Consider the following 25,472-nt stretch of genomic DNA (forward strand, 5'->3'; position numbering starts at 1 on the left):
TTGAGTAAGTGAAAACTTAACAGCTTAATGTAATGATATCTCTTTCCTCTGTTTCTGTGTCTTTTTGTTTGTTTGTGAAACTAATTTTCAGTTTTACATGCTTTTAATAGCGAACAATGGAGTACCTGTTATTTTGAATTTTGCGTGGTATTAGTGTTATTTTTTTTTTAAACTTACTTCTAGAATTTACTTATGTATTTGTCAGCCAGGTGCCCCGCCTCACCCCCTGCAGGTTATGTATATTAAATATTTGGTGAATTTGGTACAAAGAAGTGAAAGAAAGAAAGGTAGCTACCAGCGTGTACTTAAAATAAACAGATGTCTCATGCTTTTCATCAGTCAGAAGGATTAAACGTTGACAAGGCTGGATCAGTACAGACCGTTACTCAGCTGTGTTTTAACATTAGAAATTGGACTGAAATACTTTCCCCAGCCAAGCTGAGTTTATTGAACTTCTTTAACTTGCAAAAGGCTGCTTATTTGTGCTGTTAAAAGTACTACTCAAATACATTGATAATTGGTTCTAATTAAAGAGTATTGTCTAGTAAGTCTAATAAATTCAAATTAGCCAAAACATTTTAATAACTTTCTTTTGATCAATTTAAAATGTGGAGAATTTAAACCAGTGCTTAAATATGAAGTCTTATTACATGAAACAAGCTACTTAATTATTTTTATTCATCTCATTATTAAGTCTCAGTTTATATTTTAGCTGCCCATTTCTAATATACCAATTAACAAGTCAAAATCTAAACTCAGTAGGATATTTGTTCTAGAGACACAATTAGTGCTTAAGATTTAAATCAATGAAGCTGCTACAAAATGTAATGGGTTTGGTTGGAATGGTATCCCAGGTATCCTGGCATAACAATGAATGTGGCCCAACACATTTGTAGGTGACAAAGTCATATTGTAATGTCAAAGGTTGGACACCCCTGGTGGAATAATATTCAGAAGTGTCTTACAGATCATCCAGGTTCTTGTATAGTTATTTCCATGCTTAGTGGGCTGTAATGCTTATGTGTATACAGGGTAGATGAAACTCCTAACAGACTCTCCCACTCTCTGCAGTATACTTTTTACACAGGCCGGCGCTGTCTTTACTTCTATATCAGTGTTGCCCTCTACAACTAATAGGAAGTTCTGGGTAAATGTTATCTAGAGCTAATTCTAGTTTCTTCGGACAGATTTCTCTCCGTTTTCTTTTACAGATTTCTCCAAAAAGCAATGCCAATACTGAATGGTAAAACTTTAAGCTGATGTTGGATGGAAAACTGAAAAAAGTTATTTTCTCTCTTTTAAAGGAAAGAGTTATTTTCTCTTTTCTAAAGGTTTTATTTATTTATTTATTTATTTTTTGTGTGTGTGTGTACGTGTGTACGTGTGTACGTGTGTGTACACACTTGAGTGCAGGTACCTGCAGAGGGCAGGAGAGTGTCAGATTTCCTGATGCTGGTGTTATTAAGGGCTGTCATGAGCCTACCCACATGAGTTGTAGGAACCAAACTGGGGAGCAGTATGTGCTCTTGACTGCTGAGCCTTCTCTCCAGCTTTCCCCTTGATAGCTGTGCGTGAGGCATTCAGTCACTTCACTTCTTCAAAGAAAGTATTACCCTTCTTAGAGGTTTTCGGGAGGGTAGATAGAAAATATTCCCTTAAGGAGGCTTTGCGTTAATTTATATCTCAGTTAGTAATTAGTGAGTTCTAAAGTTTTCTTCTGTTTATTAGCCACTAGGTTTCCTGTTCTGTCGAAATTTTGTATTGTAGATTTTTTTTATCAATATTTTTATTTATGGGAGTTCCTTTATAACAAGTATATAGTTACCTACTTGTTGTAATTTTATTTCTTCATCTTTAAAAATCTTTTGAAAATTAAGATAGTTTAAAGTTGAGGCAGTTTAATGTGTTGGTTGAATTAAAGGAGAATTAGCAGCTTTACAATGCTCTGTTTTCCTTGGATCCGTTTAATGTTTAATTAAAGGTCCCATGCGTTTTGATAATTTGTTATTGGGATATTTTACTCTATTGTAGTTTCACATTGTCTTCTCTCTAATGTTTTATGGAGAGAAATGTGCTTTTTCTTTTCTATGTCTTAAATGTATGTAGAATAAGCTTTTTCAGCTGGTTGAAGGATTCATCTCACTGCTTTTTCATTTACTTAGTTGTCCAGCATCTTTTATTAAATAATCCTTTTTTGGACGATTTATGCTGCCATCTTTGTGTTGTCTTTTTTTTTTCTAGTAAAATAATATGGCATCAAATTAATCATTTTAGCTGTGCTTAAGTGTACACTTCAATTACATCACTTTTTTTTAACATAACCATTATCACTGCCCAACTCTAGAATAACTTTTTTATCTTTTCCAAACTGAAATTATGGCTTAATTTATATTGCTGTGATGAGACATCAAGACTAAGGCAACTTATAGAAGAGTCTCTTTGAGGCTTACAGTTCAGAAGGTGAGTCTATGACCCATTGGGATGGGGAACATAGCAGACACAGAGGTATTATGTGTATGTAACTCATTTAAATTGTAATGAATAGTTAAGAAATACAGATTAATAAGTAGTCTTCTATGATAGTCAAACTTATAGTCATGTTAGTTAAGTTTTCTAGGTATACATAGATATATTTCAATTAGGTTTGTACAGAATATGGCATTTAAAATGTTTTAAAAACAGACTTTCTGGACAGTGAGATGTGTCTGCTCCTGGCAGCACCGATTTACTTCAAAGAAGAAGATGGGCATCGAGGACACTCTATATGGAGTTTATCTTCTTGGCAGAACTGGCCATTTGGGCAAGAAACTGTTCTTGCCTAGACTGATTGACAAAATGTTGTATCGACTTGACATGCAGGACCCATGGAAAAATGACCACTAAATTTTGCTAAAACAAGGCGAGATGGTCCTTCAGGTTCCTGCTTTGCAGAGGAGACTGCCAGACAGTCTACAGGACATACACACACCAAAAAAAAAAAAAAAAAAATGACTAAGGGACTAGGCCTATCGGCTGAAGATGGATACCCCAACATTACTAAGGAACTTTAGGTGACTGTCCAGGCAGCCAGCTGTCTCTGTCATTCTAGATTTTTGGAAGTTGCTTACAATGTACTTCCTATTTACTTAGGTAATATTATATCCTTCTGAAGTCTTTGATGTAGTTGAAGACTAGATGGTTATAATTTTCCTTAGTTATGATAAAAGGTAAGTTAGATATGAAACTTTAGACTCACAAATATAGGATAGAGTATTTTATTTGAATTTGCCAAATATGAATAGACTAGATATTGTAACTGTAATTCTTGCTTGATAACTGTTTTGTTATATATAATTTTACTGTGTTAAAGTTAAAACTTTCCTTTTTAATTAAACAGAAAAGGGGAAATGCTGTGGAATAATGCTTTTCTATACTGGTTTAATAAAATGCTGATTGGCCATTAGCCAGGCAGGACAAGCAGACAAGGAGAATTCTGGGAAGAGGAAGGCTGAGTGAGTCAGGAGACACTAGCCTGCTGGCCAGGGAGCAGCATGTAATGCACAGAGGTAAAGCCATGGAAAACGTGGCGATGTATAGTTTAACAGAAATGAGCTGAGTTTAAGTACAAGAGCTAGTCAGTAGTAAGTCTGAGCTAATGGCTGAGCAGTTTTAATTAATATTAGCCTGTGTGTGTTTATTTGGGTCTGAGTGGCTGCAGGACTGGCCAGTGAGAGAGATTTGTCCTGACCATGAGCCAGGTGGGACCAGAAAATCTTCCAGCTATACATAGTCATTGGATGGCATTGGAGCATTAGCTAGGAGCTTATATCTGATCCATAAGCAAGAGGCAGAGAGAGCTAGCTGGAAATGGTGTGGGCTTTTGAAGGTTTCAAAAAGCCGACACCCCCCCCCCCCCCCCCCCCCCCCCCCCCGCACGCGCGCCCCAGTGATACTCCTCCAACAAGACCACACCTCCTAGTCTTTCCCAAACAGTTCCACCAACTGGGGACCAGTCATTTAAATATTTGAGCCTAAGGAGCCATGTTTATTTAAAACCACTACTAAATGCCTACCTGTTAGACAGTAACTATCATCTCTCTCAATCCTGAACAATCACACCCTATTCTACACTTACCTTTAAGAAATTGGCTTTTTAAAATACCTTGTGTAAGTTGTATCATACAGTATTTATTGCTCTGGGGCCAGCTTAGTTCACATAGCATAATGTCCTTAGGGTTCATCCATTTTGTAACACATGTCAAATTCTATTTGAAACACTGAATAATATTTCTGTACCACATTTTGCTCATCCATTGATCAGATGAAGAACACTTAAGTTGCTTTCACGTTTTGGCTTTTGTGACATATTACAGGGATCATGCAATACCGATATCTCTTCAGGTTCTTTTTTAGTTTTGGAGTGTTTATATAGAGTAGGAATTATTAGCTCTTTGAGTATTTCTTTAATTTTTGTTTTTTGTTTATTTTTAGCAACAGTTTTTTTTTGTTTGTTTGTTTTATAAAAGCCATTGCTGGGAAGTAGTATCTTATTGTTTTTGTATTCCTAACGATTTGTGAATATTGAGCATCTTTTATGCACTCATTTGCAACTATGAATCTTTCGAAAAAATGATACTCAGAGACCTTGCTTATTTTTAATTGGCTTTTTTGTTGTTGCTTTAAATATATGTCACATACCTGATAGACAAATCTTTTTTTACCATTCTGCGGGAGGCCTTTTTACTCTTGTTGATGTTCAGTATGCATAAATTATTAAACAATATGGTCCCATATTTCTGATTTTGCTAATGTTGCCTGTATTCAGTATTGTATTCAAGAAATCATTTGTAGTTCCAAAGTCATGAAGTTTTTCTCGTGTGTGTGTGTGTGTGTGTGTGTGTGTGTGTGTGTGTGTTTGGTGTTTGGAGACAGGGTTTCTCCATGTAGTTCTGGCTGTCTGCCTCTGCCTCTTGAGTGCTGGAATTAATGGTGTGTGCCATATCTGGCAAGATTCACATCTTTGATGCTAATGTGTTTAGGTTTTTTAGCTATTTTGAGTTAAATTTTGTACATGATGTCAGGTAAGAGTTCAACTGTATTGTTGTACATATGAGTATCTTGTTTTCTTGGTACTAATCTAGAAGCTAGCCTGACCTGCTGGTGATGCTGGTACAGCCTGTTGTAGCTTCTTATAGGCTGAGGCCTGGAGTGAGTTCTAAGCCAGCCTGGGCAACTAATGAGAATGTCTCAGAAACTAAGGGCTGGAGAGATGGCTCAGAGTTAAGAGCACTTGCATAGGACTTAGGTTTGGTTCCTAGTACTCACAAGCTGGTGCACATGCAACACAGTTCCAGGGATCTGAAGCATTCCTTGCACCTACATGAACACCAGGCATATTTTTAGTGTACATACAGATATAGGCAGAATACTTATGTACATACAATTAAAGATCTTATTTTAGAAATAAAAAGGGGGCTGGAGATACAGTTCAGTGGGTTAGTGCTTGCCTAGCTCTAAATGGAGACCCCAGTAATTAATTAATCAGTTAATTAATCTTGTAACCAGAAATCTTTCTAAATTCTTTTACAGTTTTTCAGTGTAATATACTAATTACACTGTTACATATGTTCTGGATAGTGTTAAAATGATGATTTCTCTGTTTTTGTCTGTTTATATTAGCTTTAAAATAACTTAATAGTACTGTCTACATATTAGACCTTTTGTTTACCTAGTAAAAATTCTTTTTTTTGTTTGTTTTTCGAGACAAGAGTTTTTCTGTGTGCTGTCCTAGGACTTGCTTTGTAAACCGGGCTGGCCTCGAACTCACAGAGATCCACCTGCCTCTGCCTCCTGAGTGCTGGGATTAAAGGCCTGTGCCACCACAGCCTGGCAGTAGAAATTCTTTCAATATTTTATCACAGAGTATGGTGCAGTTTTTGGTTTGATGCTGAGACCTAAATTGTTCTTATAATTTGACTTGTAATTTTATATATATATAAAGTGTGTGTATATATACATATATACACATATATATGTGTGTGTGTGTGTGTGTGTGTGTGTGTGTATGTATATACATGCCTTTTTCCCCCATTACCAGAAATAGAATGTTGGTCTGAATGTATCTGGAAAGGTTTACCAGAGCTGATTTAGATTCACATATATAACTTCATCAGAGGACCGTAACTAAGTGACATTTGTGGGCTTTTTTTTTTTTTTTTTTCTTTTTAGAATGGGCAAAGTTTTCTGGTCTTGGATGAGCAGAGATTTGCAAAAGAAATTCTTCCCAAGTACTTCAAACACAATAACATGGCCAGCTTTGTGAGACAACTAAATATGTGTGAGTATGACCAGTGGTTTGCTTCTAATGCTATTAACAACCACTGATTGAGCCAGTTTTTCTCATGAAAATAATTTCTGTATAAGCTTTATTAATTTTTGAGTTGTCTAATTTTAGTCATGTAAATTTGAATCTTTGTCAGATGGCTTCCGTAAAGTGGTACATATCGACTCTGGAATTATAAAACAGGAAAGAGATGGTCCTGTTGAATTTCAGCATCCTTACTTCAAACAAGGCCAGGATGACTTGTTGGAGAACATTAAAAGGAAGGTGAGCTGCTGCTAATGTGCATTAATTAGGTTATAGACATGAGGCACAACTCTTTTTTAAGCTGCTGGATTTAAGAGTATACAGAAAAAGGCAGTTGTGGTAGTCCACACGTGTAATCCTGGTACTCAGGAGGCAGAGGCAGAAGGATTGCTGCAAATTTGAGTCCAGCTTGGTCTAAGTGAGTTCCAGGCCAGCCTGGAATATGGAATAAGACCCTTGTCTCAGTAACCCCCATAATAACAGATATATGAATAATGAAAATGAATGCAGAAATACAGAGCTATTTCTTATGGAGATGAACTAGACTAATAAATCTTTGATTAATTGTTCATCTGTTCCCACCACTTATTTCAGAGCTCAACTGTGCTGAGAGTAATACAGTCTTCACTTTAACGAGGGAAGGAAAATGCTCACCATGGAGTCACAGAGGGTAGAGTTACCCAGTGTAATGGGAGGGCTTACTCTTGAGTTGGCAGAGAAAAATAGCAACTGTCTTCTGCTAAAATGAGATGTCTTTACTAAATCCATAGAAGGTATATAGAAAAGAAAGAAGAGGGATATTGATAGTCCAGTGGTAGAGCACTTCTAGCACCCTGAAAACCCTGGCTTCAGTTCCTGTCACCAAAAACGTAGGAGGTGGTGGTGAAAAGGAGGCAGGGGAATACCTATAGCCCAACGGCTAGAATATGTAAGTCTAATCAATCTAACATGCACAAGGCCTTGAGTTCAATCCTAAATACTGCAGAATAAAAACAAAAGGTGAAGAGCCCATGGAAAAAAGTAGGCTAGGGAAAGGGTGAGAAATAAAGTGGTTAGTCCTTGATTTCTCTTGTGTTGAGCTATAAAGTTTATTCTTGCTCTAGAATTTATCTAGAAATTTGTAACCACATCTTACTTCTTTAATAGGATACAGAAACTTCTCATAATAGGAAGTTTGAATTACAATTAGTATATATTTAATTTTCTAAATTTGTATTTTTGGAAGGTTTCATCTTCAAAACCAGAGGAAAATAAAATTCGTCAGGAAGATTTAACAAAAATTATAAGTAGTGCTCAGAAGGTTCAAATAAAACAAGAAACTATTGAGTCCAGGCTTTCAGAATTAAAAAGGTAAAATATTATTTCCAAATATAATCTTAATATTATGGAGGTTGGGGCGTGTGTGTTGGGGTTTGGAGAGTGTCTGGTGTTTTACTTTAATCCTCAATAGCCAAGATCAAAGGTCATCTTGTTTTCTGTAAGTGTCAGTTCTCTTTATTTTTAGTTTGTAGCTGTAGACTTTGTCCTAATAGCAGGTTTTAATTATGGTTGTCAGACTATAGAATGTTGCCATGAAGCTAGTCTTGCTTATTGAAATGATAGATCTTTAAGATAATATAGTAAATAGTACTACACAGATTAGTTTTCATGTGATTTTCACATGTAAATGAGGGCACATGTTAGAAATCTTATATATAACTAGTTGATAGTGTAGTAAATACAGTTTTACATAGATTAGTTTTCATAAGGTCTTCATATATAAGTGACTTAAAATGTATGTTTAATTGTGGCCTGTCTATTAGGAAAAAGTAGGGCATGGGAAATAACACACATACACACACACACATACACAAGTTGCCCTACTTGATACTGCACATAGACCCAGGAGGGGGTTCCACAGACCTCTTACCTCAAAAACGTGGCTTATCTTGTTTTATAACATTATTTAGTAGCATTTTCTTAACTGCTGCACTATTAACTCGTATATAGAGTAGGTGTGTTTTATTTTTATATATATGAGGAGTTCCCTTAATAACAAGAGCCTGAGGGTAGTTATTTCACACATTCCATCTCACAGTTTTGCTGTTAATTGTCCTAATTCAAATGTTTTCATGAGTGACTTGGGACTTTGAGTCCTTGTTTGAATAAGCCTTACACTTTCCAATTTTGCTTGTTTTATCTAACTAGTTGTGCTGTTTGCTCTGTCTGTCTTCTGCTAGTAGCATCCTTTAAGTTAATTCAAGAATTTGATCATTTAATCATTCTGTAACAATTTTCTTTTCTGATAACTCTATATGTGAATCTGCCCTTTTGTTATAATAGTACAGATAACTTGAGGAAGATAACTTCGGGGATTTTAATAGAAGTTAAAATAAGCATTTGATAGTTGGATTATTCTCTGTATTTTATTAGCTCAGCAGTATTTAATAACTACAGTTTTGATTTTACAAAGGCAAGTAAGAAGGAAAAGGAATTATAGCTATTGAGTAAGTTATTGGACTTCTTTTGAAATGCTTCGAAGTGTTCTGTGCTTCCTTAGAGGGTATGAGTTTCCTTTAATAGGTGCAGAGTTATCTGTATGATATTAGGCAGAGTTCCATCACTTCATCTACATAGTAAGATCATGGCAGTGTTTATGGAAGTTTAAGTGTTCCAGACATGTAAGATGCTGAGCATAGTGCCTGGAGCATGTTGCATGCTGGTCAGTGTCCCTTTCCTTTGTGTCCTTCAGGAATTATCAAAATCTATATATAATTGCTCTCCTGCTTAAACTTAGTTTAAACAAAAAGTACCAAGCCCTGTTATCAAAAGGAATAAATTACCTGCTACTATATGCATGCAACTATGTATCTTAAGGCTTTTTACAAGTATTGCCGTGACTAGTAGATAATACAGTTGAGAACAAATAATTATAGCATAGGAGAAGCATAGTTATGTAGTATTTGTTTCTTTAGACAAGGTCTCACTGTGTAGCTGAAGCTGGTCTTGAACTCGTAGTTCTCCTACCTCTGTCTGCCTACTCTCACCTGTAGAGTTGTGAAATTCTCTGGCTTTCTTGATTAAAGATGTGGCTTGGTCTTCTGACCAAATCTTTCTTGTTTGGTTTTTAAATAAATTTTAATACAGTGAAAACGAGTCCCTTTGGAAGGAGGTGTCAGAATTAAGAGCAAAGCACGCACAGCAGCAGCAAGTTATTAGGAAGGTAAGAAGCCTCCCTGCCCACACAGTGCTCTACAGTTGCTTGATAAGTAGACAGTTTACTGTTTGTGGACTGTTGGTAGTTGTTGCTGTTTACTCTGATCGGCATAGTTAATTTTTAAGTCACTTGGCCAAATTTCCTGGGAGTTTGATGGTGTTTTTTCCAGTGTGTGCTATAATTGGGCTTAGTATAAAAGTAATTTAAAAAGTTACAAAATAAATTCAAGATATTGAGCTGAAAATTAGTGGAAGAATTAGAATCTGCCCATGGCATCATGTCCTTGTCATTTAATCTTTATATTCCAACTTCCACTTGCTATTAAAAAAGAAACATGAGCGTAATGAAGCTGTCTATTTTTTGCTTAGGAGTAAACTGGACTCAGCAACAGGTTCCTTTGAGGGGAGGGTGAGGGAGAGAGGAATCTTGTTCCTGCTTGAAAAGGCACTTGAGCTAAAAATAAGCTTATGAGTGACAGGATTTGGATCTAGTGAACTAGGCTTACAGTGGAGATGAATAACAGTTGTCACATTTGGCCTATGATCAAATAGTATACTAGTTTTGTAAAATAAGATAACATTAAGGTTGGACATAATAAAATTCATTTCCCAGTGTTTCATTTAAGTTAGTGTGTTTTTAAAACTTCTGTAGGCAGTTCTAATGCATAACCCTGTTTAGGATAGTTGAGTTAAAATAACAGGTGTTTTTAATTTTGTACTTGATGAAAAGATCTGTTACTGTTTTTCACAAAACAGCGTTTTGTATAAATATTAACCACTTAATCTGAATTTTTTCCCCCAAAGCAATGATAGTTGGTGAAATAGTTAACACAGCACTTCAGTTTTTCACCAATATTTTTTCTGCTCAGTTTTGAAGTTATATGCTATATAATAGACTTAGTTGATACATTCTTTCTTAATCATGTTAAATTCCATATGCATGTACAACTCTACAGAGTCTAAGACAGTCCTCCAACCACTTTGGCCTTTATTCAGACCCTGGAGCACTCTTTTCATTGTTATCCACTGTCTGCACTTGGACTTGGCATCTTTAGGTAGGAAGCTGACAGTAAAATTTCAGGTCCTACGCTAAGCCAGAGTAGTTCTGATAAATGTTACCTAGAAGACTAAACAGTTTACATTCATTGCTGGACCCCATCAGAATTCAGATTGGAAATTTCTGTATTGAGGCTGAGGACTTAAATGTATAAGAAGATACTAGAATAGTGCTGCTGGGCCATATCTTACTTAAAGAAACAAACTTATAAAATAAGGTTCATTTACAGGGCTCTCTGTTTAGGTAGTTTTCACTCTAAATTTAATCAAATATTTTAAATTTACGGTTGATATAAATGTCTGATTAGGCAAGCTTAGATGGATGTATTTCAACAGTAATATTTATAAAACTGGCCATTATACTTTTTCGGACCTGAAAGATTATCTATTCTGAGTTAGTAATTACTTTTGCCTCTAATGATATTACCTTAGTTAGGAAAATGTTGTCTATCAAACACCAGTTTGTCTGTCTTTGCATCACACTTAAATCTTCCTAAAGAAACCGCAAATCTCAAGTGTTAACTTGTGAGAACTTAAAATGACTGAGCATTAGTTGGTGTGTGTTTTAGAATCATTTATTGAGAACCCTGCACAAGGGCAGAAAGCTGGGTAGTAACTGGTAGGATGTGGACAGAAGCTTTGATGAAAGAATTTTATTTACATTTTCCTCTCAGATTGTCCAGTTTATTGTTACATTGGTTCAGAATAATCAGCTTGTGAGCTTAAAACGTAAAAGGTAAGTTTTTTTAAATTTTGATTTAAAAACTGTTTGGTGTTTAATCATGAATACCTGTGTTTGCTGAGTATATGTCTGATACCAAAGAACAACTCTCTCCCTTGTTAAATTATGTTAGCACTTCAAGAGTAGTCTTATCAGGGTAAGCATCCCCTAACACAATGCTTTTAGGATAGTAAAAATATTTGAGATTGTAATTTTTTTCAGATTCTGGGATATTTACATACATATGAGATGTCTGTGATAAACTTTATGTCTGAACTCAAAATTCATGTAGGTATTAGGCATACCTCATGCATGCATGTAGTCTGAAAGTAATTATCTCTTCAATAATTTTATACATTAGGTAGTTGGTTTGTCAAGCAGCTAAAAGGGCTGAGAATGATGCTTTTAATTGACCATGGCCCATCACAGAAATATAAGTGACTTTTCCATTTATGCCATACTAATGCTCAAAAATTTACTTATTTTGGAAATATGCAACCTGTTTATCCTACGTGCCCAGCTCCATGCTGATGTTTTGTTGTTGTTGTTCTGTTTTGTTTTTTTGAGAAGTGAGGCTAGGCTAGATGGTTACTTTGTACACTTGAAGGTGTTACTAATAAATGATTTTTCATTCATATTAACAGTTTAAAGTAGCATTAGGAGGCCCTAGTGAGAAAAACTCTTTAAAAATAGGTCATTTGTTGTGGATAAGGAGAGAATCAAATATTTGGTTTATTTTAAATATGGTTGACCCAGTCTTTTCAAATCTTAATGATAGGTTGTGATGGTTATATTAGCTGGTTATGCCATTGGTACACCTAAAGCAGAAGAGCTGAGAGAGGCACAGGTAGAATGACCTGTAAGGCCAAGATTTCAGCAGGTTATAGTGTCTGCTGCCTCTTTCTGTGATGCCACTGAAAAAAAAACTCAGTATGTGTTATAAGGAATTCAGGAGTTTCTGTTGTATTTTTATTGAAGGTTTTTATTCACTATTGAAGTAAGTATGCTTGAGGTGTTGAGTAAATTATTAGAAACCTTAAATCCCTTTTATTTTTCCTCTTGGGATTATATAAATATTATTCTTGTTTACAGGCCTCTACTTCTAAACACTAATGGAGCTCAAAAGAAGAATCTATTTCAGCACATAGTCAAAGAACCAACTGATAATCACCATCGTAAAGTAAATTTTAATGTATTTTATATTTATTGTCTCAAACTAAATTTTATTATGGCAGTATTTCATGCAGTCAAAGACGTTTAGTGAATAATAATGTAAGTGCTCATTCCCCAGCTCTATTAAATCGTGACTTTTCATTATTTGTTTTAATATTTTAAGAAATAAATCATTACAAAATAGTTTATTTCCAAGCTTTAATATTTGTTATTGCCATGGGTGTTTTATGTGTGAATTCAGGAATATTGCTGCTATTTTGCATATGTCTAAATTTCACACAGATGATGTTATTTCAATACTCTGCATGTGACTTGCACTTTGATAAAGGGTTTGATTGAACACGGGCCTCTTACCTGCTAAGCTCGCAGTGTACCAGTGAGCTGTGTATCAGCAGTGTGGCCTTTTCATTACTTTTGGAATTGATAAAACAAATGCAGTTTGCTATGCTGCTGTATCGATGGAACAGAATGATAATGTCATCTTGGTGTAATTATGATTGTGGAACTCACTGCTACTTACTCCTTTTCATCTTCTGTGATAAATATGTACTGACTAGGTTGCTTTTCTCTAGCAATTTCAAATATTTTGTATACTTGTATTTTTTCTATAGACATATCTAATTGCAGATTAGTCTAACATCAAGCTAGTGTAAGCCTCTTTTTATGATACTGCTTTCTTGTTGATAATCCTTTTTTTCTTTTTTGATAGTACTAGATATCAAATCTAAGTTCTTGCCTGGCAACGCAAATGCTATACCACTGAGTTACTATTGTTAATTTGAATGTTGGGATTTTTAAATATTGAGTCAGATTTATTATTGAACTTTTATTGAGGTTTTGTTTATTTATCTTTTATTTTACCCCCTCTGGGACAAAGCAGCGTTAACTTCATATCAGTGTTCATCCCACTTCTTTTTCTAAACTAAGTAGATGTAGCCTGAGTTTTGGATTGATCTTATATAAGTAGATGAGTATTCATTTTGTTTGGTTGTTTGTTTTAGTTTAACTGAAATTTACATATTTTTAAAGTGTTTCATGTATTTTAGATGTTTTTTAAATAGAACTTATATATTTTTAAGCACTTTCAACTTTTACCTCTGTCATCTAGTGTTAAAACTTTAAAAAAATTTGCACTATAATAATGATTTGCTTACTTTTAGAGAATTGAACTTCTTAATGTAACTGACCTGAATGTACCCATACATTTTTTTCTTTTTCTGTTGGTGATAGTAGAGATTGAACCTAGGGTCCTATGCTTGTTAGGCAAGTATTGTGCACTGACATATATTCCCAGCTCCTTTTTTTCATTTTGTGATAGGATCCCACTAAGCTGTCTAGGCTGCTGTTGAACTCACTCTGTAGCCCAGGCAGGTATTGAACTTGGAATTTTCCTGTCTGACCCTCCTGAGTAGTTGGGGTAACAGGCCTGGGCTACCTCTTAACATTAAAAAGAACAAGTTGTTGGTAAAACAGCCAAAGTATCTTTAACTATGGAATTGTTGAAGTTCTGAATATCTCTCAGTGAAGCTATTTAATGAGTAAGAATAAAGCCTCTTGGAAACAGCAGGTTCAGAGAGTGTAGTCGCTGTCAGTGCAGTGGCTGTGAGATTATGCTGGAAATTTCCGAAGGCCTAGCACTTGTTCACTGTTTATCTGTAAAGTCCTTTAGAATTTGAAGATCTCCAGAGAGACAGTCTTTGGGCATGTCATCTTCAGGGTCTCTTTCAATAAAGCAATTTGTTGTTAAGTAGAATATGGGTATATACTTCATAGCTCTGTCAAATGATATTATAACTCATTAATATGTGAGTCCCAGAAGGGCAGAGGACAAAGCTGTTTTGTTTACTGTCCTCAACATTTAGTAAATAGAATGTGTCCAGTTTATTTATTTAATGATATCCTTTGTAGTAGTCCATACGTTCTTGTTTTCTCCTGATTCTTTAGGTTCCACATAGTAGGACTGAAGGTTTAAAGTCAAGAGAGCGGATTTCAGATGACATAATTATTTATGATGTTACTGATGATAATGCGGATGAAGAAAATATTCCAGTTATTCCAGAAACTAATGAGGATGTTATATCTGATCCCTCCAAGTAAGGAATCAGGAGATATTTGGGGAAATGTTCATCATTTGTTCTTAGCAAACAAATTAAAAACCCTGGTTCTTTGAAAAATTTAATTTTTCCATATTTGGTTTGAAATACTAATCTTTTCCTCATATTTAGAGTATTGAACCAGATAAATCATACCTCCAAAAAAAAAAGAAAGAAAGAATGAATAAAAATAGATGATTTTTATTTGCAGTTAAACCTTTTTCCTTGATTCATTGTAGTTTTCTATCTTACGAATTATCAAAATTAAGCTACTTACTCCAGAAAAGGAAACCTTTTAATAGATGATTTGTGAATCCCACCAGAGAATGGAAATAAATTTGCCTTCTCTAAATTATATTTTTTTTTTCTCATATCACTGCTGTAGCTGTAGCCAGTATCCTGATATTGTGATTGTTGAAGATGACAATGAAGATGAGTATGCTCCTGTCATTCAGAGTGGAGATCAGAACGAACTAGCCAGAGAGCCGTTCAGTTTGGGAACCGCTGGCAGCAGCCCTGTTATGTCTGGTGCTGTCCAGCTAAATGGCTCATCCGGTCTGCCCTCCGAAGATCCTGTGACCATGATGGATTCCATTTTGAATGATAACATTAACCTTTTGGGAAAGTGAGTATTCATCTAGAGGTTTTCAGTTACTTTTTAGTATTCAGTTCAATAATAAACCTCAAGTAAATATTAAATTTCTATAAATTAAAAGTAATAATGATAGCTCAAGTGGTACAGTGATCTTCCTTTTAGATGCTGACCCTGTCTTGTCTCTTTTGTGTTGATCAAAGTTGAACTCTGTAGTCAGGGGTTAATTGTCCCATAAGTAGTCTTGGAACTTTGTTGAGCAATTCATCAATTTTTTTTTTTTTTAATAAAATTCTTGTTGTAACTGTAAGGTATTCGTGCTTTTAACTGTACCAATTCTGTATGCTAGTGTAGTTTCTATTAAGGGACACATTATATTAAAAATATAGTAATTTATTGTACAGAAGTAATCAATTTGAATATTAGGAGTATTCGTGAGATAGTAGAGAAGAAAAGGGGAAAGCACACCTATATGGCAGCACATCTTCTCTGAAAATACTAAATTTGTATAAAAGGTATGAGTTTTTCAATTTTTAGAAATCCCAGATCTTAAATGTGATGTCTTTAGAACTGGTAAGGACTTAAGTCACTAAGGTGATTTTTGTAGAGCTGGATTACCAGCAGTGATTTGAAATGTAAGTATGAGAATACTTAATAAATGTGAATTTTTTTTTTCTTTAGGGTTGAGCTGTTGGATTATCTTGACAGCATTGATTGCAGTTTAGAGGACTTCCAAGCTATGCTTTCAGGAAGACAATTTAGCATAGACCCAGACCTTCTGGTTGATGTAGGTATTTTGGATAATCTTTACTATACTGGTAGTTTGTATACATATATATATTTAAAATCAATACTTTTTTGTAGTCTACACTTTCTGCATTTTACTTTCTTAATTAATGATTTTATTAGGAAGCATAAACAGGCGGATATAGGACACTGATAATGTGATCACTGTGTGCCTCTGAGGAGCAGTTGCTTCTCTGGTAACAACGTACCATTGTTTTCAACATTACCACTACTAAATACAGGCTGTGTCTGGACTTGTTGCTGTGTGTTACTATATGTATATCTTGTTTTAGAATACATTGTCACTGAATAAAGATCTTTGAAAATTAGTAATAGAAGTACCTAATCAGGGAGTATCATAGAGACACTTCTTAATACTTGGGGAGTTAATGTCTTCTAGTAAAATACCTTTCATTATATTTGCTATATTTTGAATATCTTGAGTGATTCCCTCTTCCAGTCTTTGTTACCGTCTGTGTGAACTTACTCCAGTATTGTCTGGACTGATAATCTTTTCTTTGATTTCAGGCCCTACGAATCTTTCTCACCCATTTTGCTTTTGTTCTCTGGCATTCTTCTTACCCTATCCAAAGCTTTCTAGATTCGTCTAACTTTGTCCTACTCACATGAGTCTTGTTCTTTGCTAGATCTGTTTATTCTGAGAAATCTTTTGCCTTATAATGAACCTTCTTTAACATCAAAAGATTCCGTAATATTATATCACTTTAAGAACTTCTGAATGATGCCAAAAGGAATTAGTCCTTTCTTTTTTCAGTCTGATTTCTGGTTAATTAATCATTTGCATCTCTTCTCATGAAATTAATCTGTCACCTAGCTTAAACACCCTTCCCAAATCATCAGTACCACTCAGGATTGTATTTCACTGTCTTTAAAGATTTTCTTCCCATGCTGACCTTGTTACCATGGTAAGTGAATTAAGCTTCCATGTGATATCCCATTTCAGCTAGATAGCAGTAACCTACCAGTCCTTGAGCCCATTCCCAACTCTGAATGTGGGTGTTAAAAACAAAATTCTGGTTATCTATCCTATGGTCTTTGGATCATTTCAATTTTACTTTGAACATTTACTGAATTCATATTCAAACTTCCGTATTTGCTGAGAATATTTCACTGTGCTTCAGGCCTCAAGCTTCGGCCCTTTGCAGTTTTGTATCCTTTTTTAGAGAAAATAACTCAATGCCTCCTTAAGCCCAGGTGTGTGTGTCTGTCTGTCTGTCTGTCTGTCTGTCTGTCTGTCTGTCTCTGTGTCCCTCTGGTTTTGTTTGCTTTATCCATTTTTCATCAGCTGGGCTGGTGGAAGATGACATGCTTTGAAATTAGACAAGTCTGAGTTCTGATATTCTTCTTAATACTTAGTAAATGTTACTGGCCTTAGAAAAATTAACTTCCTTTTTTAAGACAGGGTTTCATGTATTCCCTAAGCTGGCCTTGAACATGGCATGTAGCTGAGGATGATCTTGACCTTCTGTTCTTCCTGCTTCCCTCCTAAGTGATAGGATTACAGGCATGCATTAGACTATTACACCCAGTTTACACTGTGGTGTGATTAAACATAGATTTTCATGCGTGCTACTCAAGCACTACCAACTGAGCTACATCTCCAACATGGAAGAGTTTTCTTTCCCAGTTTCTTCATCTATTAAATAGGGCTAATGCTTAACATGAAGGGCTGTTGGAAGAATTACAAATAATTAACCCTACTATTAGTGCTTTATTTTAGTGCTATAGAGTGGTCTACAAGAGAATTCATTTTGTTTTTGAGATAAGATCTCATATAACATAAACTGGCCTTGTATCTAAGCATCCACCTCTCACATGCTAGGGTTATAGATGTGTTCCATATGAGGGTCTCAGCATTTTATCTTCCTAATTCTCTTTCCTGTAAGAATTTTTTTTTCCTAATTACTTTAGAACACTCAATTTTGTATCTTTTTTGTTTGTTTGTTTTTCCTCTATTTCTTGTCTCTCGGTTCTTCCTCTGTGAAAACATTTTGACATTACTATGCTGTTCTGAAATGTGCGTATCTCTGTTTCTTAATACTTTAAATGCAAACTTGGCTCTAATTCCACTCTATGACTTTGGGATATTCTGCTTTATGTGCCTGTCTTTAGATTATTTAATTAGATTGTAGGGTCATAAATTTTAAAGTCTACTTGTTCTCTGAAATGGATGGTGAAGATCGTCAAGATGTAAACCACTAAGTGCATTGTAGAATTCTGGCTTTTCTTTACAAAGTTCAGTTCTTTCTTATATCAGGGTGGAGTCAGGAGGAGGTCATCAGGCCTCAGAATTGAAGAAGTTGTGTCAGTTCTTTGTATGTGAACTGGCTGTGTATTGTCCCATCTATCTTCTGCGAGTATGTGCGAGATACTCCAAAGTCAGTAAATAGGATTTCGAGGCATAAAGGGAGAGAGAAGCTTACATTGCTGGCCTCACTCAGGTGTACTACCCTGTTTATAGGTACAAAATTACATCAGGATTCTCTAAAATAGTCACAGGCTGAATTGACATAAAAGTAGTAGTCATCTACCACCAGAGATTTGAGCTCTTTACCTCTTCAGCAGCCAGTGGGTGATAGGAAAAGAAAGGGAAATAAAATGAAAGAGAACCGAGGATATTCTTAGGAGAGCTATGGTCTTTTAAGAAAGGAGTCCATGTCTAAAGAGAATGGAAGAAGAAAGAAAACTGTGACCTCTGTATTTCATTGTTCGTGAACCATTGACTTTGGTCATTCTTATAAAATGCGAACCTAATTTCTGTTTCAGTGCTCAGACTATTCTTAGGGGTCTTATTCCTGATAGGATGTGACCTCATCCACTGAATAGCTTTGCACTGCTTCTTTTAAACTTGTGTATATAACTGTTCAAGTCAGAACTTGTGTTATTTGGGTTGGTCTGAACCATTTCTAGAACATGCTCTACCTTTTTGGTGTAACTGTAACTCAGGACTCTGCTGTCTTCTCTTGGGACTACTGATACCTCGCAGCATCATATTTATTTATGCCTGTGTCTGTGCTTCCCTCCCCTCTTGGTCTCCAAACGCCTTTCTGCTTTTAAAGCTCTACTAACTGTTGTGAAACTCGATCATGTATGAGTTAGCTATTTAATGTCAGTATTGTCTTGTAGATTGTAAGCTCCTGGAGAGCAGAGAGAATGTTTCATGGTGATGACTTAAAAGTTGTATTTATGAATTGGCTGGACTGTGATACAGCTCATTGGCATTATTTTGACTCTTATCAACTTCCTTTGCTATGTGGAACATAAAATGAAGTAGGTATGGCATTTTGTCAGGGCTCCACTTGTCATGTATGTTAGGTTTCACTGTCAGAGTAGGTTCACCTAATTAGTAGGTATTCAATGAATGCTTAGTTTCAAGACATGGGACTTAGTATTTGGTGCTACATATGGCCAAGGATGTTTAGGGAGAGAAAAAAGATAAGAAATTGAATGGAGATTAAGGAAGGGATAAGAATTGTGGGAAACTATCTCAAATGATTTACCTCCCTGTAGAGAAATCCTTACAACATAAAACTCCATCTAGTGCATGGCCAGCTCGCTCTGCCTTTGTTTGTTTTTCGCTCTGCTTTCCTGCTTTTCCAACCTTGTTTTAATCTGTGGAAACTTCCCAGTGTAGGAGTGACATCCCTTCACTCAACATGGTTGTATAGAAATTTTTAACACACAAATCTTTTTAAATATTTTTTAAACTTATCATCTTTCTTGTTTGGTCTTTCAGCTTTTCACTAGTTCTGTGCAGATGAATCCCACAGATTACATCAATAATACAAAAGTAAGTTTTAATTCATGTTGCTCAGGACCCATAGCTATAAAAATATGAAAAAGTCCTAGTAAACATACATAGAAAGCAGTGTCACTCTCAATTACAGAAAACATTTTATATCCTTACCTTGTGTGTGATTGAGATAGTAAAGTACTAGATGGAAAATCAGCCTTTGGTTATGGGGTTATTCTTCATTGCCCAATTCTGCTGGCACATGTGGGATTCACTCTCAGTAGAAAATCAGCCTCTTAGTGCTGGGAAATCACCTGGCCTTGGCTTGTTCAGATATTTCTTTGAAATATACATGATTAAAATATAATTTCTGCATTTTATATTCTTTCTTTTCATAAACAATTTCTCAGCGTTTTCAGTTGAAAATAACTGATCCATATTTCTTCTGTAAGTTCCTTCATTTCGTTAGCATTTTAAAAAGTAACTAAAGCAAAGGCAAATTTTGCTCCTTTTTTTTTCCCAAAATAATTTTTTTCAACATATAGGAACTCCAGTTGGACTTAGGAAATTGACAGGGGATTCTTAAGGACAGTTTTTCATGGCAGATGCTTATAAATCTACATTATTTTTATATAGCTTAATCATCTTAAATTTATTCCCCATATCTAATATGTATACCAAATTGTCAATCTTTATTTTGATTACAAAATAAATCAAGTTCAAATTTTGGATTAGAGAAGTCAGTTACATTCTTGTCTTTTGTAATCCAAAATGAGACATCTCAAATAAATATGAATGATTGTAGACTTGATGAGTTGAAATGTTCTATTGTCATGTGTAAGGAGATAGCCTGGCCAGTTTTTCGTCGTTTTTGAAGGTTCATCTTGGCTGACACAGAGCCTCAAAACTTTATGAACTTGTAGGGGACACTGTTTGAGTTATTGACATACGGCACACTATTTCTGTAAATAGCCAACTCTATTAGATGTTTTTGGTTTTATAAGTTGTATGTCACAACTGTCAATGCTGTAATTGTAGATTAAGCAGATATGGGTAATGCATATAAGAATGTTTTGGTAGACATTTCAAATAAACTGGCAGTATTATTTGCCTAGGCTTATAATATATATATTTTGTCAGTATATTGAGTGTTATTAAGTCATATAATATTTTAATTTTGTGAATATGCTTTGCTGTTTATTGCTAAAACTCAGTCATTGTTCTTTGATTGTCCTCATTCTAGAAACCAATAACTTGAGAATTTTCAGAAATCTCAGTAACAGAAAATTGAATATTGCTTTTTTTATTTTTATGAAAAATATTTTTTTAAGAGTAATGTTTTATAGTTCTGAGTCCAGAGTGATTGCAAATTATTGGTATTTTTATCTCTAAATTTTATTCATGACAAGGGTATAATGACATTTAACATTATTTTCTTAGTCTGGATACCTTATACTCCTTAGTGTAGCTGAGTGTCCACTACTAATGAATAAGAACTTTCTTGGGAAAAAATACTTAAATACATTCATAATCTTGGTTCTGAGATTAGAATATCAACAGTGGCATCCTTAGGAAATACCTGTTTCAAGTATGAAATGTATTAACATTTATATATTGTGACTTCTAAATGATGGACTGTTTTTACTTAAATATTTAGAATGGTTTAGTCTTTATCTTAGGGTCATTGTCTTTCTAGTATCATAGAAACTTTTACTACTTCACTTTGTGATAGCTATGAGAGGGATGTACGAATTATACAGATGTTTGTTATCCTATGCATACTAAAGCAACTTGTAGAAATGTGGTACTCGGCAGTATCTGGAACTTAAGATTATCAGAAATAATTGAGCCTCGTCTGCACCTTGGAGTTTGAGCACTGCTGAAAAGGTGGCTGCTATCTCAGCAGCATTGTAGATTTAAATCTCCTATGAGCCAGAATCAGGAAGAAGACAGTGGCTGAAAGACTCAACCGAAAGGAAATAAAAGAACCTAAGGAGTCACAGAAAGGAAAGAAGAAACCATCACAGTTGAGGCTCCCAAGAGCAGGGATGGTTTCATAGATGTCACTGTGTCATCCTTCCCGACTCTGAGGCATTTATCTGTGCTAGCTCTTCTGGTCACATGAAGAATATTGTGGGATGCATTTCTAATCAAAACTGTTTAAAATGCATATTTAATTATATCCTCACTAGCATGTAAAACCACCTGTCTTTGATTTATTCCCGTCTTTAGTCTTTGACAATTCTGTCTGTCCTATTACTGAAATGCCCCTTTCTTTCCTCCTTCTTTGGGTACTTTATTCTGGCTCTTGAGGACAACTTTCTTAGCCAGTCTGGTTAATTCCAGTGAGATTTTTCTCTTCAGTTCAGTTCATCTTTCCTGATGGTCCCCTTTCTAGTATATTTCAGATGTGTTGTTATTTCATCAGTTGTTAATTTTTGATACCCTTAAGGAAAGTAAAATGTAAAACAAGTATTTTCATATAATTTATTTTCTTTTAGTCTGAGAATAAGGGATTAGAGGCTACTAAGAGCAGTGTTATTCAACAAGTTTCAGAAGAGGGAAGAAAATCCAAGTCCAAACCAGGTAGGTATTCAAGTAGTCTTAATTTCTGTAGTTGCAAACCATACAAATATTGTCTTAACTCAATAGCTGGATGGGCTGGGATCTTGCATAGCATGTGCAAAGCCCTGGGTTCAATCCTACAAGTGTAGTTTAGCACTACCGAAAATGAAACCCATATAAACAAGTGAAGATGGACTGCTGCCTTGGCTTCTGTGGGTGGTGTCTTAAGTGTATAGTACCCAAACAAAATGTAAATGGTGAGGTAATGGTTCCTGGAGTTTGAATCCCTCCCCCCCTTATTTAACATTAAAAGACAAATCTTATAGCTAAATTGAATTTAGGCTAACTTTGCTGACAGATAACTTCTCATTTGGGTATATAAAAGTATCTTTTATGATCTTTGTAGATAAACAACTTATCCAGTATACTGCCTTTCCACTTCTTGCACTCCTCGATGGAAACCCTGCTTCTGCTCTTGAACAGGGGAGTACAACAGCATCATCAGAAGTTATACCCTCTACAAATAAACCTGTAGAAGTTGATGAGCTTCTGGCTAGCAACCTGGACCCAGAACCAACCCAAAGTAAGCTTGTTCGCCTGGAACCATTGACTGAAGCCGAAGCTAGTGAAGCCACACTGTTTTATTTATGTGAACTTGCTCCTGCACCTCTGGATAGTGAAATGCCACTTTTAGATAGTTAAACCCCACAAATGGACACTATGTATATATTCATCAAAATGATGAAGTATTTATTTTAAAGTATCATTTGGTACTTTGTTTTGTAAATTACTTTTTGTTTAATCAGATACTGTGGAATAAAAGCACCTTTTGCTTTTCTCACTAACCACACTCTTGCAAAGCTTTCAGATGTTACTCGGCTGCCTAGGTATATAAATTTTAATGCACATTATTGGAATATCTTAAGTTGAATTCAAATGACCATTTTCTGAAGTTGTAGTAATTTGAATTTTTTTATATACAAATAAGACCATTTAATCCCAGTTGAACTTGTTTATTTGCAATTGAGTTTAAGTTTTTAGAACTAAAGGTAGAAAACTCTGTTCTAGTTAGTTTTATTGAAGTATTTTTGACTTGGTTTATTTGTAAAACTGGGAACATAAAGTGCCTGTATCTTGTAATATTTCATGTCTTTCTTGGTTCAGAGAAATTCTTTTATGTTCAGAGAAATGTGTTAGTAGCAGAAAAGGCAAAGTGTGCACGAGTAATCACTGAAGGGGTTCCAGCTCCACATACATGAAAGAACGTGGAGACAGGTGGTTGCAGTTAAACCCGTCCACTTAGACTAGCTCAAGTATGTTTTCTGGTTTGTTCTTTTGAGCCATGGTATTTAGTAAATAAATATGACGAATGTTGAGTACTAGTATTTGTTGTGTCGTCTTTGGAAGTGATGCCCATATGAAATGAAGGTGGTGGCTTTAAACTATGTGTTGTCCATTTTTATCAGTGTGGGTCACGTCAAGGTCCTTGTGCTTTATCTGAAAAAATACTGTCTATTGCAGTAAGGAAAGAATATGATGCTTCTAATCTTAATGTATTTTAATGTTCTTTGTTTAAAAAGCATACTGGCTTGCTTTTTATGTTTCTAATAAAGAACTGAGAGAAAAATTCCTCTCATTGTTGCAAACAAGGTGAGAACATTACCGGTTGATGCCACCAAATGCCTACATTTTTTTGTCCTGATACAAGATAAGAGAATCAAATCAACTTGTCTCTTTTAGGATTGGAGAGGCCTTAAGGCCAGGGTACGTTAAAACTTCAGGAAGTCTACACTCAGGCAGAAGGCTAGAAGCAGTGCAATTAATATCTAAATAGTACATATAATTAGGCAGGAGGCTTTTCTGGCCATACTGTGCTTCAGGTATTAGAATTTTCTTCCATGTGGTAAATTAGAGTTCTAATAAATGAACATGAGAAATGAAATCTAGCATTTTCCTGGTCTTTTCTGACCTCCTTGGTTCAGTTCTCCAGTCTGTATTCCTTCACTGGCTTCATGCAGAGAAGTGTACACAGCTTCTAAAAATATTGATTCACAAAAGGAACAGACTTGGCTTTCCAAATCAGTTTATAGGAGAGCCATCCAACCCTCCTGCATACCCACTTTAGACCTAATCAGATTATGTTCTGAATCAAAGCTTTGATTTGTTAAAGCTTTTAGTGTGCACTGGTACATAATAGTCCAAATTTTGTGAGTTGTGAAACATAAAAAGGTAATTTTTTTCACAAGTACATCTTTTACTGGGATAAACAGGATTTAGTAAAGGTCGTTGAGCATCAGTTTTAATTTTTTAATTGATATAACAAATTTCATGTATTAATATAAAATAAAGGAATTTTGTTATAATGTTAATTCTTTTAACTCTTTCATAATTATATGTCAGAATTCAGCTAGTCATCAGGTCATGTTTTTTTCTGAAAGCAAAATACAAGAAACTGACCCCTAGGTGCCATCTACCCATGTCTGGGCCTGATCTGTTCAGAGAAATTCAGATCTCTCCTCCCAATATAAAGGTTGTACACTATTGAACAGCACAGCAAATACATTATGTAAAGGGAATGAGGTACAGGTTGGACAGTGTCCTTTCTAAGTGACTCAGTTGATCTAACTAAACCTCTTTGGTTTAGCTTGGCTCAGCTGGTTTCTTCTTCAAGCAGCTGGGGCTTGTCTGAGTCTTCGCAGCTTTGCTCTTTTCTAAGGGGAGCTCAGCTTTTATTGAGTATTCTGGTTGGAAGGGGACTAGTGAATCTGATCGGTTTCAGAAACTTCCTGAAGCTATTTTGAGTTTTACTTAAGAGCTGCTTACTATAGGATGCAATGTTTTAATCTCAGAGGAAACTTACATAACAGGGGGAGTGTTTCTTTTGACCCTGGCTGTCTCTAGCAAATAGCAGTTTAGCCACCACATCTTACTTATCTTTCTTACATACATACATACATAACTTACATACTTAGAGGATGAATGGACCACAAAGAAAAAATAGGGAATATGGTAGGTACAACATCAGTGGGTTCCAAAGCATAGTAAGATTGATTACATTGTTTTTATTGAAAGTTATCTTAAACAGGCAGAATGAGTACATAGTTGTAAATGCTCTCAAAGGCTATTATTAACTGGGCCACAGGTTAAAGTTTGGTTTGCAAAGGCAAGCTACAAGTAGTATTTAATAAACA

The 25,472-nt window shown here is 35.2% G+C and overlaps 1 protein-coding gene across 3 annotated transcripts in view; it reads left to right on the forward strand.

Annotated features, from left to right (window-relative positions):
* The window catches only part of Hsf2 (heat shock transcription factor 2), a 24,669-nt gene extending 1,012 nt beyond the window's left edge, over nucleotides 1–23,657 (forward strand). The window contains exons 2-13 of one of the 3 annotated variants that reach the window (XR_009380994.1): nucleotides 6,208–6,316; nucleotides 6,459–6,586; nucleotides 7,572–7,696; nucleotides 9,473–9,548; nucleotides 11,272–11,333; nucleotides 12,411–12,498; nucleotides 14,436–14,584; nucleotides 14,976–15,209; nucleotides 15,858–15,963; nucleotides 19,110–19,257; nucleotides 19,720–19,773; nucleotides 22,218–22,262. Coding sequence is in view for 2 of the 3 variants with exons in the window: in XM_059272589.1 (XP_059128572.1) it covers nucleotides 6,208–6,316; nucleotides 6,459–6,586; nucleotides 7,572–7,696; nucleotides 9,473–9,548; nucleotides 11,272–11,333; nucleotides 12,411–12,498; nucleotides 14,436–14,584; nucleotides 14,976–15,209; nucleotides 15,858–15,963; nucleotides 19,720–19,773; nucleotides 22,218–22,302; nucleotides 22,688–22,983 (1,512 nt within the window). In the remaining variant the exon portion in view is untranslated. Of the gene's footprint in view, nucleotides 1–6,207; nucleotides 6,317–6,458; nucleotides 6,587–7,571; nucleotides 7,697–9,472; nucleotides 9,549–11,271; nucleotides 11,334–12,410; nucleotides 12,499–14,435; nucleotides 14,585–14,975; nucleotides 15,210–15,857; nucleotides 15,964–19,109; nucleotides 19,258–19,719; nucleotides 19,774–22,217; nucleotides 22,303–22,687 lie in introns of those variants that run through there. The other 2 variants (XM_059272589.1, XM_059272590.1) reach the window with 2 other exon arrangements.
* The last annotated feature ends 1,815 nt before the right edge of the window (nucleotides 23,658–25,472 follow it).

The sequence above is a fragment of the Peromyscus eremicus genome, chromosome 8b (assembly GCF_949786415.1).
Source record: "Peromyscus eremicus chromosome 8b, PerEre_H2_v1, whole genome shotgun sequence".
NCBI classification, from domain to species: Eukaryota; Metazoa; Chordata; class Mammalia; order Rodentia; family Cricetidae; genus Peromyscus; species Peromyscus eremicus.